A 12,236-nucleotide genomic window follows, 5' to 3' on the forward strand; every position below is an offset into this window, starting at 1 on the left:
ATAGAGCATTTATTCTGCAAGTCACCTCTGAAGACTCAAAGACCGCTTGCAGCGATTACGTACTACCAAGATTCTTCACACCTCCAAGAATTTGGAACCCGTTGCTTCACAGGGTATAAATAGCAAACTTACCAACTAAATCAACCTTCGGTGATACATACTTTTATAAGTTTAACAAAACTTTCATTGTAATACAAAATAACAACAATACTAATGTGAACTTCTCAATCAGCTTTTTATTGACAACAAAATTTCCAAGTATCTTATTATATGGAGAAAGCAAAAATACCTTAATAACCTTATTATATAAACATAAAACAAAAATGAATGTAATGACCAAAATTCAGTGGAAAGAGGTCATATAATATTAACAAAATGATGTCAAGAGCTTTGGCCATACAAAGCAAACAAATTTGGATAATTTTGGTGACTCATTTCAAGACTCTAATCAACGAACTGAAGCACAGATTGATGGTTGGTTGTACAATTCTGTGACACCATTTGTGATTTTCTGTCTGTTTTTTCTCCTGTTTGTGACTACTACAAATCCTTCACCATCTATTTTGTCTTGCTCTTCACTGTCATCACTGGAACTAACCGCTGTCTTATTCTTTTCTTCAGTACCATACATTATTTTAATGACAGCACTGTCTTTAGCTACTTCGTCAGAAGAATTTTCAAACTTCTCAACTTTTCCTTCATTAGCTTTAGGCTCATCCACAGTATCAGCATTTTGATGAACCGATTTCACTAGAAAACTCAGCAATATCTGTCTTGCTATCTCTGACTTCTCAGATTCGGAAAGACTGTTTTTTGAAGAATTGTTCTTGACTTCACCTGTTTCTGTTTGAGAAGCACGTCTTGGAACAAACTCAGGAGCATGTGGATTCATTATTCTTGGACCACCTGATCCACTTATTTCCCTTATTTTCGCTGAACCGTGCTTCATCCGAAACATATAATTGGTTCTGTAATACAATGGTGATCTTGGCCCGCAAGGGACCCGGGCAGCAGCAGGAGGAAGAATGGGCTCCACAAGAATGCCTTGACTACCATCTGCATCATATATGCTAGTGAGAGGAACGGGATTTAAATGGCGAGAAGCAGACAACGTTCCTGGACTGAACGGTTTGGCTGCAGCCGAAAGCTTGCTTCCATTTGATTCTGTAGGTTTTCCTTGATCACTTGAAAGAGAAACCTTCTCAAGTTCTGATGCAGAATTTTCTTGTTCCGATTCATCTTCATGAGTTGCTTCTTTTTCATCTTCCTTTGGAGCTGTATCATCAGCTATAGAATTCTGGATAGAAACTTCAGTTTTCGGGGTGTCATTTTCATCGCTTACCTTTTCAGTCTCGGTTTTTTCCAACAATGGCTTTAAAACAGTACCTGGCGGTGCTACAGCAACTTCTTTGTATGATATAGACTTTGAGGCCAAAGAACTCAGTGAGGTTGGAGTAGATGCAATTTTAGACGCCAATGCTTTTGGAGTTTTTGATTTTCTGGATGGAGATAACACAGCTGAAGCTACTTTTGGAGATGCTTTTTGGTGCACGGCAATAGTGTCGTTCCTGTAACTGGCTTCTTTGTAAATATGGTTATCAGGACCATTAACGGTGAGCTTCGATAGAAGAGGCCTTTGTCTACGACCAGACTTGCGGTTAGCACTATTAGCTGACCGCCCTTTTGAATTGGCTTCTTGCCAACCATCATCAGATGATGTCTCATAAAGAGCTTCACTTGTAACCACTGGCTTGTGCCTATTTAGATCGCCTATTTCTTTTGGTTTTTCAGAAATTTTGGTGGTATTTGTTTCTTCTATAATGCCTTCTACCACTGGTGCAGCTTCTTTTGCATTCTCAACAAAAATTCCATCATCCACTATTGCAGCATCATCATGTTCTTGAGAGTTGTTATCACTTATTGGAAGTATCTGAAAAAATCACATATAAAAGTGACATAAAAAATTTTAAGAATTAGTTTTGATTTGAAACTTTTCAGACTCTCATAGAACTTCACCTAGAACTATAAGCTAACTCCAAAAGAATGTAATAGGTTGAATGTCCTTCAATGTTGACTTTAATAAAGGTTAAAACTCCCAATCGTTGGAACATAGTCTTCATTGTTTTCCTTAAGGACAGTAATAAATAAACAGCTCGGTAAATTGTAAAGAGATATATACAAGAAGTATTTATTCAAGAAACAAATAGCATAAATTACCTTAGCATATCCTAAGGATATAGAATAAATATGATCAAAACAGAACTGAATCCCTTAGAGTAGTTATAATTTTTAAGAATAAATAAACATGTAAAAATATATATAATATCCCACCTTTGGACTTGGACGCCTTTGTTTCCTTTGAGCATCATTTCCCTTTGAATCACTGTCAGGACTAATAAAATCCAGGAGATCTGACACACTGCATGAAAAAATTCACATATTTTTGTTGTCAAACACGTTTAACCTATTTATTTGAAACACAGTATTAATGAATGGATTCCAGGTCAGTACCTAAGGTGACCTTTACTTGCAATGGATGTATCTGTCTTTGGAGTTCCATTTTTTGCTGCTTCTTGCTGTTCTATGGCTTTTGATTCAAAATATTCTAGCCATGCAGCGGCGTCCTGCATTGGAAATTTTTTCAAATTTCTTAAAAAATATTAACACTATCCACTATCATCTACTAACCCTATATTATGAAAACAATAGTACTCCTTTTTGTTCCAAAATAACCACCGTCCTAAGTTTTAACACAGATTACAAAAAACAAATAAACTTAACAAATGTTGCAATTTTACATAATTATCCTTATTAACTATTGGTTGTTGGTCACTGTTATTATAAATGTATAGTGTAATATAATGACTTGAAAGCAGTGCAAACATTTTTTTTAGCATTAGAAATGAAAAACACTTTTTTGGAACATTTTTTGTGTTAAAACAACAATAATTTTGGCAACAGAGGGAGTATCTAACAAGATATCCTTTGAGATTCACTGGTAATAACTTAAGAAAGGGAATGACCTGAGTTCGAAGATCTTCTGCACCAAGCTTTGCTTGAAGTATCTTTAGTGTAGTTTGCTCATGTTGCACGCTCAGAGAATATGCTTCCATCAATGAAAGAGCTATCGCTATTGCGTGGTAGCTTGCAGCAGTCTATAAGATAAAAAGTACAGTATGAAACTATGTTCTATCAATGCTCTTACAATGTTCTATAGGAGAAAGATAGAGATACCTGTATATGATCTGCTCCCAACAATCTTTTGTTGCATTTAAGAGCTTCATGCAGGTACCGGAGTGCCACATTAACATTTCCCATGCCTTCTTCCATCATTGCCACATTTATATAAGTTGCCGCTGTATTTGGATGAGACAAACCACACGTGAAATGAAGGAGGAATAGAGCGCGATTAACGTACCTGTCAAAATATTCATTAAGTTCAATCAAAACATAGTAAGTTTATGAATAATCAACAGAAATTCCTGACACAAGCAACAAAATCACTGCAACAAAGGTTAACTTACTTCAAAGCCAGCTCAATATGTTGCAGACGATAGTAGAAAACAGAAAGATCACCATAGCTTTTCATTGTGTCTGGATGGTCAAGTCCAAGCTCTCTCTCATTTATATCTAATGCCTTCTGCTGATAAATGGTGGCCTGAAAATAAAGATCGTATAACAAAAGTTTAATACAAATACTGGACTTTCAAATATTCACTACGTGACACATAAGTCAATCTAGTGTTTTTTCATTTTTTCAAGTAGCCACTATACTAGTGGTATAGCTCTGCATCATAGTAAAATTTGACAGACCACTATTTTCTGCAGTATGTGATTGGCAACACACAACTATGTAGCACTTTCTCAAGACAGTGCTTAAAACTATAGATTAATTATCATCACTAGGTTTAAACTAGTATCAAGAAAAACTAAACAGTAAATATCTCAGAATTCTAGAATAGCCTGGAACTAAAATAAGACAAGTATACTTTACCTGGTTAAAATCTCCTGTGTGGTAGAGAACCACAGCAAGAAGACTATACGCACTTGCAGTATTTCTATGATATGGACCACAAACAGACATCATCTTTGCCAATGCCTGTAATATGATAGTAATGTCAAACACCGCGTCATATTTATTCAAAAAACACATAAAGATTTGTTCCAAGGAATTGATTATTACCTTTGTTCCATAGCTCACAGCATCCTCAAGCTTTCCTTTATCAAGAGCAATTTTAGACGATTCCAATAAATTGCGTCCATCTATTGAGGAGCATCCCACATGCTGTAAAGTAAAATATGATGTTGTTGTTAAATAGTATTAGAATATTATAAATATCATATAATATTATATTAATTGAGTATCTCTTAGTATCAGATTTGATATTAGTTATTATTATCATGGATAGCTATTAACGATAATACTTTTCTCTCGTCTTTTACGTATAATCACAAACTCAACAAATAGTATAATGAGAGAGTAAATTTAATGAATTATTAATTATATAATGGGACTTGGGTCTGATAGATGAACAAAGTCGCACCTTACAAACAGGAACAAGGCTGATAATATCGAACTTCCCAAACGGCTTAGGTGACTCCATGTCATAATCTCTAGAGAACAACTCTAATCCAACCTGAGCAAAAATACCATTGTAATCAGTAAAAGATTCATGTAAAAAGAAAATAGTAAGTAATTAAATGAAACAACTGATACCTTGTGACAGATCCCTCTAAGAATAGACAACTTCCTCAGATGTTGAAATTCATCTTTTAATGTCCAACCAAATCTTTTGGACAAAAACATACGTAACCAATGAATTTTTAGATGATGATCGTCACCAGAAGTATGGTCTGTATCTTCAGTTCGACACCCTCCAAGTAGGAAATTCAGTGTTGATGCAATGACTGATGGTAAATCAGCTACATTGTCGACAGAAGCAATAACTGCTTTAAGTAGATGCTTGAATGCTCGAGTTATCATCTCGTGAATACAAAGGGATTGTATGTGTGGAAGATTCTCTGCAAGTTTAACCTGATTCATATATGATATTAGAACCAACAAAAATAAAATAAATTACCAAACAAGTATAATTAGCCACAGTATTTAGTTATTTATTATACAAAAGTAGCTGCCAAATATTTAAAAAAAAAAAAAAAATCAACATTTCCAACATAAATAACATTACTAAGGGCCTGATTGGATTAGCTTCGAGTTTATCTACTTAGAGTAACACTTGTCAGATTGTATGGGAGAGCTTATGGAAGCAACGTATGACATGTTCATAAGCTCTCCAAGAAATAGCGTATGACATGGCGTAAGCACTTAATTAAATTATTTATCCAAACAGGGCCCAAACACAGAAAGGTCATCCTCAGCTATAATAAGAAAAATTACTTACCACTTCACCCAAAGATCCCATCTTAAGTCCCCTTAAATGCATGAAGTCAGTTAAAGTACGACCATCCACAGGAGAAAGTTCAAGTGATGCAAAATCTGTAACCTACAAAAGTAAGCAAGTAATATAGTTCTTAATCCATGGATTCAACTTTCAAGTTATTATTCAAAGAAATGTAGAATACGTTGATGAATGTAATGTTACCAGCTTTGGCAAGGCAACTTCATCATAAAACTTGTGTGCCATGTTGATAAGCTCATCCACTGACTGTTTCAGGATGATACAAATTAAAATAGGTACAGAATAAAAACACTTTACGATAAAAAAATACAGCATAGACTAACTACAGTGTAACATAAATTTAACAATTAGCAGTCACAAGAAAATATCACAAACCTTCATATGAAGACCAGATCCAGATTCTTTGAGATGCAAAAAGGCTTCTTTAGAAAGTAGTTTTTCCAACTCATTAGAACTACTTAATTCATCATTATTTGGCTCATTGATATTTTGCTCACTAAGATCTGCAACATTTAAGTCACATGGTTTCTTTTCCCTCTTCTTCAATAACTTAAATTGCTTTCCAAGACCTTTCACAGATTGCGCAACATCATTGCCATCCTTGTTATTAGAACCGACATCTGTTGAATTTTCCTGTTTCTGCAGATGCTGCATCCAAGAAGAACCAAGTTCCCATCGAATCGACCTTTTTGATACACTTGACTCTTCTTTTATCTTTTCAATGCACTCTTCAACCACCTTCCCAACAATAATTTTTGAAGCATCCAAGTCATCAAAATTTGACAAGGATGTTAAAGTCCCTTCTGAAGATTCAGCTCCTGACTTGTGAAGCAGTGCCCTCAAACTGCAAACATCATAAAAATGTTGCAACCATGACCATAAATTTGCTGTTGTTAATAAAATAATTTGAGTTTAATTTTGATGAACTGTCAGTGTAAAAATGTTGTATTATCAATCAATCACAACCTATCGTTGTGACTTTAAAATGGTTATAACTAAAACCAAACATATTTGATGATTAAATGATTATGACCGAATGTAAAAACTCTTCACACTCACATGAGTGTATACCAATTAGATCTAAATGTTTCACCAGATATGATATACAATATTGGAAATGGAATCTTAGAAGCTAGAACAGCTTATTGTTCAAACCTGTTGATGTTAAGAGCATTTGCGCCTCCTTCTGGTTGATCATCTATTTCAATATCCTGAACTTTAGGCTTCCTCGCGTTGGCATTGCCCACAGCCTTTACAGTTGCTGTATATCCACAATGGTGAACAACCACAACAGCCAAGGAAGAAGTATCCTGTCATAAAAAAGACCAAAAGCTTCACATCTTAGCATCCTAAATACTGAAAAGCTCTAAACACCCAAGTTCAAAACCAATTTAACACTCAGTTTTAGAATTTCAATGGACTAAGAGTAGATAGAATCATGCATGTATAATGAAACACAAAGACGACAAAACCACATGAAAGGTTGAATATTTTTTTATGGTAATCAATCATCAATGTAATTTTTTAGAAAAATAATAAAACAAAGAGAGATGAAATTAGACATGTATATGTGTCATACATTTGTAGCTCTAAATACACATAAGCATAAACATCTATAGCCTTGAAAAATGGAGTCATTTCTTTACTTACATTAACAGTGACACTTTCATCCGCAGACAACCCTTTAATTAAATTTTTCTGAATTTCATCATTACGCTTACTGGATTCATTCAGTGTAGAATCAAACTTTCCATTTCCATCGCGTTCGACTACGATGGATAAATCCCCAACATGATCTTGATGCAGAACAGAACCCGGAGAAGAATTTGTACTAGATTTGGACTCCATCACATGCTGTATAGCTGCAACAGCCTTCAATATCGATGTATCAACAAACAGATTGTGAAGCAAAAAGGCTTTTCGATCTCTGATCACCCTCTCTTCCTCGGTTTTGGAAGGAAGAGAAGCCAATATTGCAAAATCTGTTGCCCATTGTCGATGATCATATTCGCCATTTCTTCCTTGGCCACCACCATTACCACCCCAGCTTTCATCCTCAGCAGGTAGAGCTGGAAAGCTTGAAAGAGATTCACCAACGGATGGAGCAACAAGCCATGTATTGGATCGGAGTCCGTATGGAAGATTTCCAAACTGCAGAATTATGCAGTTAATAAAGAAAACACACTCTTTTCAAGTATAATAATCATACGGAGACTGGAATTTACAGGTTCAAGGAACTTCATCATCTTGCATAATACAATTTTATTGGGTGTATGTCTAAAACTTGTTATGACCTCTTGTTTTTCAAAGAAAAGGAAATAAACAACTTATTTTATGTGAAGCTAACCTTATTGCGATCCGAAAAAGCTTTCATCAATGATCCATATGCCTGTATTGATCAGTCATTTGTTAGAGTCAAAGATGATAACATATATCACTAGCCCAAAAATGATAACATGCTTATGCAGTGGAATCTGAACAAAATCAAACACATCATTTATCACTAGCACACATTTAATGTCATGGATATCACTTAGTTAACTTAATTTACATTTTTTTCCTAAAATGGATATTTATATAATTGTTATTCTTTGATTTTTGAGAAATCTAACTAAATTAAATTGATTTCATACTATTTTAATTCACTTCAAGTCAGAGTTGCACCTTCACTATATGTCATACTCGGAAAGGAAATGTGTGTGCAGATACTCTTACCAAGTCGGAAGCTATGAATCCTTGGAAGAAATTGATTATACTAAATTTAAAATAAATTTCTTTGAAGAGTACATAAGATTTTTTAAACAAAATAAAATGACTTATATTATTTAAGACTATATATCCTAATAAAACTACCAAATGGGACTTAACATATAAGACACTATAACCCTTCAAATAGATACTGATACAGTGACCAAGAAGTTCAGGTTGAGAAACTAACAAGTCAAACAAACAAATAAATAAGTGTTTAAATAGAAACGTACGTTAGCAAAACCTCTGCTGAGCTGTTGCAGAAGATCAACCAATGTGTGACTCTGCAGAGACAGCTTCCCAACACTATAAAAGCCTTTCTCTGACACAACTACTTCTATCACTTTCCCATTGCTGATTTTAACCTTCATATGGCAGCAACAACATTTCACATTCAGCTTTAAATGTAGTAATATTAAGTTGGAATGAGTGCATTCAATTATTTAATATTCCACTTAAATTTTCTTCTATCATAAAATTAACAGCGAAGCTACAGACCCCATACACCGGAAACATGACACCATACTAACACGTCCAGATGACACAACGACACCAACACATTGACACCAGATTAGTGACACCAACCCTAACAAAATTATCTACATTAAACTACATTTCTTAATAAGAAAATTAACTACACTAAACTACATTTCTTAATCACAAAATTAATTACATTAAACTACATTTCTTAACGAAGAAAAGAAGACGGAAAAAAAAGTAGAACCTGAAGTTGAAAGTAACCTCCTTTGCGTCTATCATCTTCATCCTTCAGTTCACATTTCTTCAAATCTGAAAGAAAAAAAAAACGTCTCCAATTTCAAATTTTCAAATTCAGCAAACAAAAACGCATGAAAAAAATGAAAAGAAAGAGATAGAGACGCACGTAAAATCGGTGGAGAGAGATGAGAAAACGAAAAGAACTCGTAAAAATCTGACAGCTTCGGAGTCGGATGAATCGCCACCATCCCGACATTATCCGAGATCGGCGATGCCGGCACCTCCGCCGTCGGTGACCCGACCCGGGTTTCTCCATTCGGTGTAGCCGGTGGACTCACACTGCTCTTGTTATGACTTTGGGCTTTTCCGTTTTTCTTGGGCTTCGAATCTGGGCCTGTTAAGTTACGTTTGGGCTTTCCGAATTTCGAAGTACAAGCAATAATATCCAATAGCCTTCGCACGTGTGCAACTGCTTGAACCTCTTCATTATAATCCTCTGTAACAAAAAAAAAGTCACGTGACTTTCCAAATTGCATTTAATTTATTATTAAAAAATACTTTTTAATTTTAAAATTTTAAAATGAGAAATAAATTTTCCAAATTTACGCTCCAAACATAATAATATAAACATGTGAGGGAGATATTTTAAAAAGGTGGGGTTTGATATTCCACTGAGAATGCAACTTTATTAAATAAATGACAGAAACAAAACAATAAAGAATCCAATAATGCATCATTAGAAAACAAATGTCACCGCAATTGAAAATGATATAATATTCACATTTTTCAAAAAATAAAATACAATATCATAAAAAATTTAAATTAAACATATAAATTAAAAAAAATTATGAAGTTAACTGACAAACTTCGTAATTATAAATATACTATTTAATAAAAATATTATTAAAGTTTAAAAAGAGGTAGTGAGCATGTTTATTAGTATTTATTTATCTTTTATTTTTGAATAATTTTTTATTATTTATATATAAAAAATAAAGTATAATTGATAGAAAAAATTGATTTTGTTGAAAGCATCTGAAAGAATGAATTTAATTGCTTTTGAGAATTACAAGGGACCCAAGAAAATGATATTTTTATGTTGCCATAAAATATGTAATGACTTCTTAGATGCAACCTGTCTTCTGCAATATGTAAAGCATTAAAGAGCAATTTCTAACCATAAATTTTAAGTTAGGTTACTCACATGTATTTTTACCATATAGTTTATTCCAATCACTAAATATTTATATCTAAAATAATAAATCATTATGAAATGATTCAACAATGATTTAGACCTTTAACAAAGTTTAATAAGAGAAAATCCATTGAAATTTCATAGATTCTCAATCTAAAATACCATTCTAGTACTATACATTTTAAAAATAAAATAAAATAAAAAATCTAAAATAAGATTGCATTAAACATAGACTTTGAAAGATACCAAATGTTTCAACAAAAATGAAAGGGTATTGATTGCTAACTTAAATGGTAAGAATTTTATGAATCTTTAAAGAATCATCAATTTGGTAGATGGACGAATGAACCATTAGTAATAACCATTAAATACTAACTTCAACTTAAATTTTACATTTTGGATTTATAATCTAACTTTAAATATTATGATGTTCTGAGTGCGTAAATGCGTATAATTGATTGTATTGTCGATCGTTTGTGTAGTATCTATGCAAATGCGTATAATTGATCGTATTGTCAATCTGACTCTTTGTTTTTTAGGTTTATAATTTGTGTAGCGACTATGTGAATGCGTACAATTGGTCGTAATGTGGATCTAACTTATTGATTTTTAGGTTTATGATTTGTGTAGTACCATTTTGCAAAGATACAATAAAGCACTTGTACTAGAATTGCATAAAAATTCATTCACATGGTAGATTTAAGTGAATGCACATGCAAAAATGACACAAATGGTAGTTGCTAGCTACACCTACCTTCAACCATTCTTAGAACACATGGCTTTAGGGTAACAACTTCAACTCTTTCATTTAATCTTTGACCTTTAACCTTAACAATAACAAAGACAAAATCAATAATTAAATAATTAAACCTACTTGATAGATATGGCTTGTTAGGAATAAATTATTAATTAATTAAAAAATTAAAAACTAAAAAAAATACTCATATGAATTAAAAAACACAAACCTCGTGAGATAAAGAATAGTTTGTAAAATGGCATGTCTCCACCTTCACAGCCAATAGCTTCCTCACATCAAGAATCTTATCAGTAGAGATACCCTTTTACAAACCAAACAAAAAATTTAATAATATTAATCCCCATTTAATTAAAATAATAATAATAATAACAATTTTGATGAATGTTAAATAAAATGTAATACTAGTATATACCTTGAGTACAATTTGTGAATCATATGGAGTAACCACAATGATATCAACAAGAGAAGGTGCTACTGCTGAAAAAAACTCAAAACAAAAAAACCAAACACGAATGTTTAAGGATAAAAGAAGACATTAAAATATGTTTTTTTTTAATAAAATTGTTGAAATGAGAAAAAGAATGTGACCTTTCTCCTCCTTTTTCTTCTTCTCTGCCTTTGCTTTATTTGTTTTCCCTTTCCCTGACTTTGGGGCCATTTTTTTCTTCTCTGAAGAAACAAAAAAGCAAAATTTGGAAAAGAAAGAGTAATAATTTAACAATCTGAAAAATGAATGATGAAAAAGAACTTGAAGGAGAGAAAAAAAAAAGAGTGAAGAGAAAAAGAATTTATAGTGAAGAAAGAAGAATGCAATATATATTGTGTTTGATGAAGAAAAAAGATAGGATAAGTTTTTAACCTTTTTCAAGATTTGAGAGCAATTCTAGCCTCTCCTTGTTGCTAATAACCTTTGAAAGATAACACACTTTTTTTTTCTTTTTATTTTAAATTAATTATTTTTTTTCTTTCACTCTCTTTATATGTGAGAATTGAAGAGGTTTATAATAGAGAGAGAATGAGAGAGAGAAATCACATGAAATTAGGCTGAGGCTAAAGACAAAACAGGAAAATTGGTAATGAGAATTCAACCGTTGATTGATTGACACGTGGCGGATAATTGTGTGGCGGATTAATTTTTGTTTTATCAAGTGTTTGGGTGTTATGGGTGATTTTGGACCGTTGATTTGGATTGTTTGATTAAACACAGAATCTTAGGCATTAAAAGTATATTATTGAACCTCCAATAATATTGAACTTGTCATTTTCTTATAGGGTTTTAGTTTTTGTATTTTTTTTATTAGTCAATCTAGTAAACCACTCATTCTAACTCTTTTTCTGTGTTAAAAATCTTTTTCATTGTACATGAAGATATAAAAATAAAATTACATCATTGGAAAAA

The 12,236-nt window shown here is 32.8% G+C and overlaps 1 protein-coding gene across 2 annotated transcripts; it reads right to left on the minus strand.

Annotated features, from left to right (window-relative positions):
• Positions 1 to 211: 211 nt before the first annotated feature.
• LOC127105397 (protein REDUCED CHLOROPLAST COVERAGE 3) lies at positions 212 to 11,842 on the minus strand. 2 transcript variants are annotated; one of them, XM_051042581.1, is made up of 24 exons: positions 11,697 to 11,842; positions 11,426 to 11,506; positions 11,250 to 11,314; positions 11,046 to 11,138; positions 10,835 to 10,907; positions 9,052 to 9,381; positions 8,893 to 8,957; positions 8,402 to 8,533; positions 7,768 to 7,809; positions 7,071 to 7,571; positions 6,576 to 6,730; positions 5,796 to 6,264; positions 5,604 to 5,666; positions 5,403 to 5,504; positions 4,718 to 5,035; positions 4,545 to 4,637; positions 4,184 to 4,285; positions 3,995 to 4,099; positions 3,525 to 3,658; positions 3,235 to 3,418; positions 3,024 to 3,155; positions 2,512 to 2,624; positions 2,332 to 2,419; positions 212 to 1,930 (listed from the first exon to the last, which is right to left on the minus strand). In XM_051042581.1, exons 2-24 carry the CDS (start codon positions 11,493 to 11,495, stop codon positions 449 to 451), a joined length of 4,911 nt encoding a protein of 1,636 aa, XP_050898538.1. In that variant the 5' UTR covers positions 11,496 to 11,506; positions 11,697 to 11,842; the 3' UTR covers positions 212 to 448. The 2 variants fall into 2 exon arrangements, with proteins under 2 accessions (XP_050898538.1, XP_050898537.1); XM_051042580.1 differs by lacking the exon at positions 11,697 to 11,842 and having other exon boundaries at positions 11,426 to 11,631.
• Positions 11,843 to 12,236: the final 394 nt, after the last annotated feature.

The sequence above is a fragment of the Lathyrus oleraceus genome, chromosome 7, assembly GCF_024323335.1.
Source record: "Lathyrus oleraceus cultivar Zhongwan6 chromosome 7, CAAS_Psat_ZW6_1.0, whole genome shotgun sequence".
NCBI lineage: Eukaryota > Viridiplantae > Streptophyta > Magnoliopsida > Fabales > Fabaceae > Lathyrus > Lathyrus oleraceus.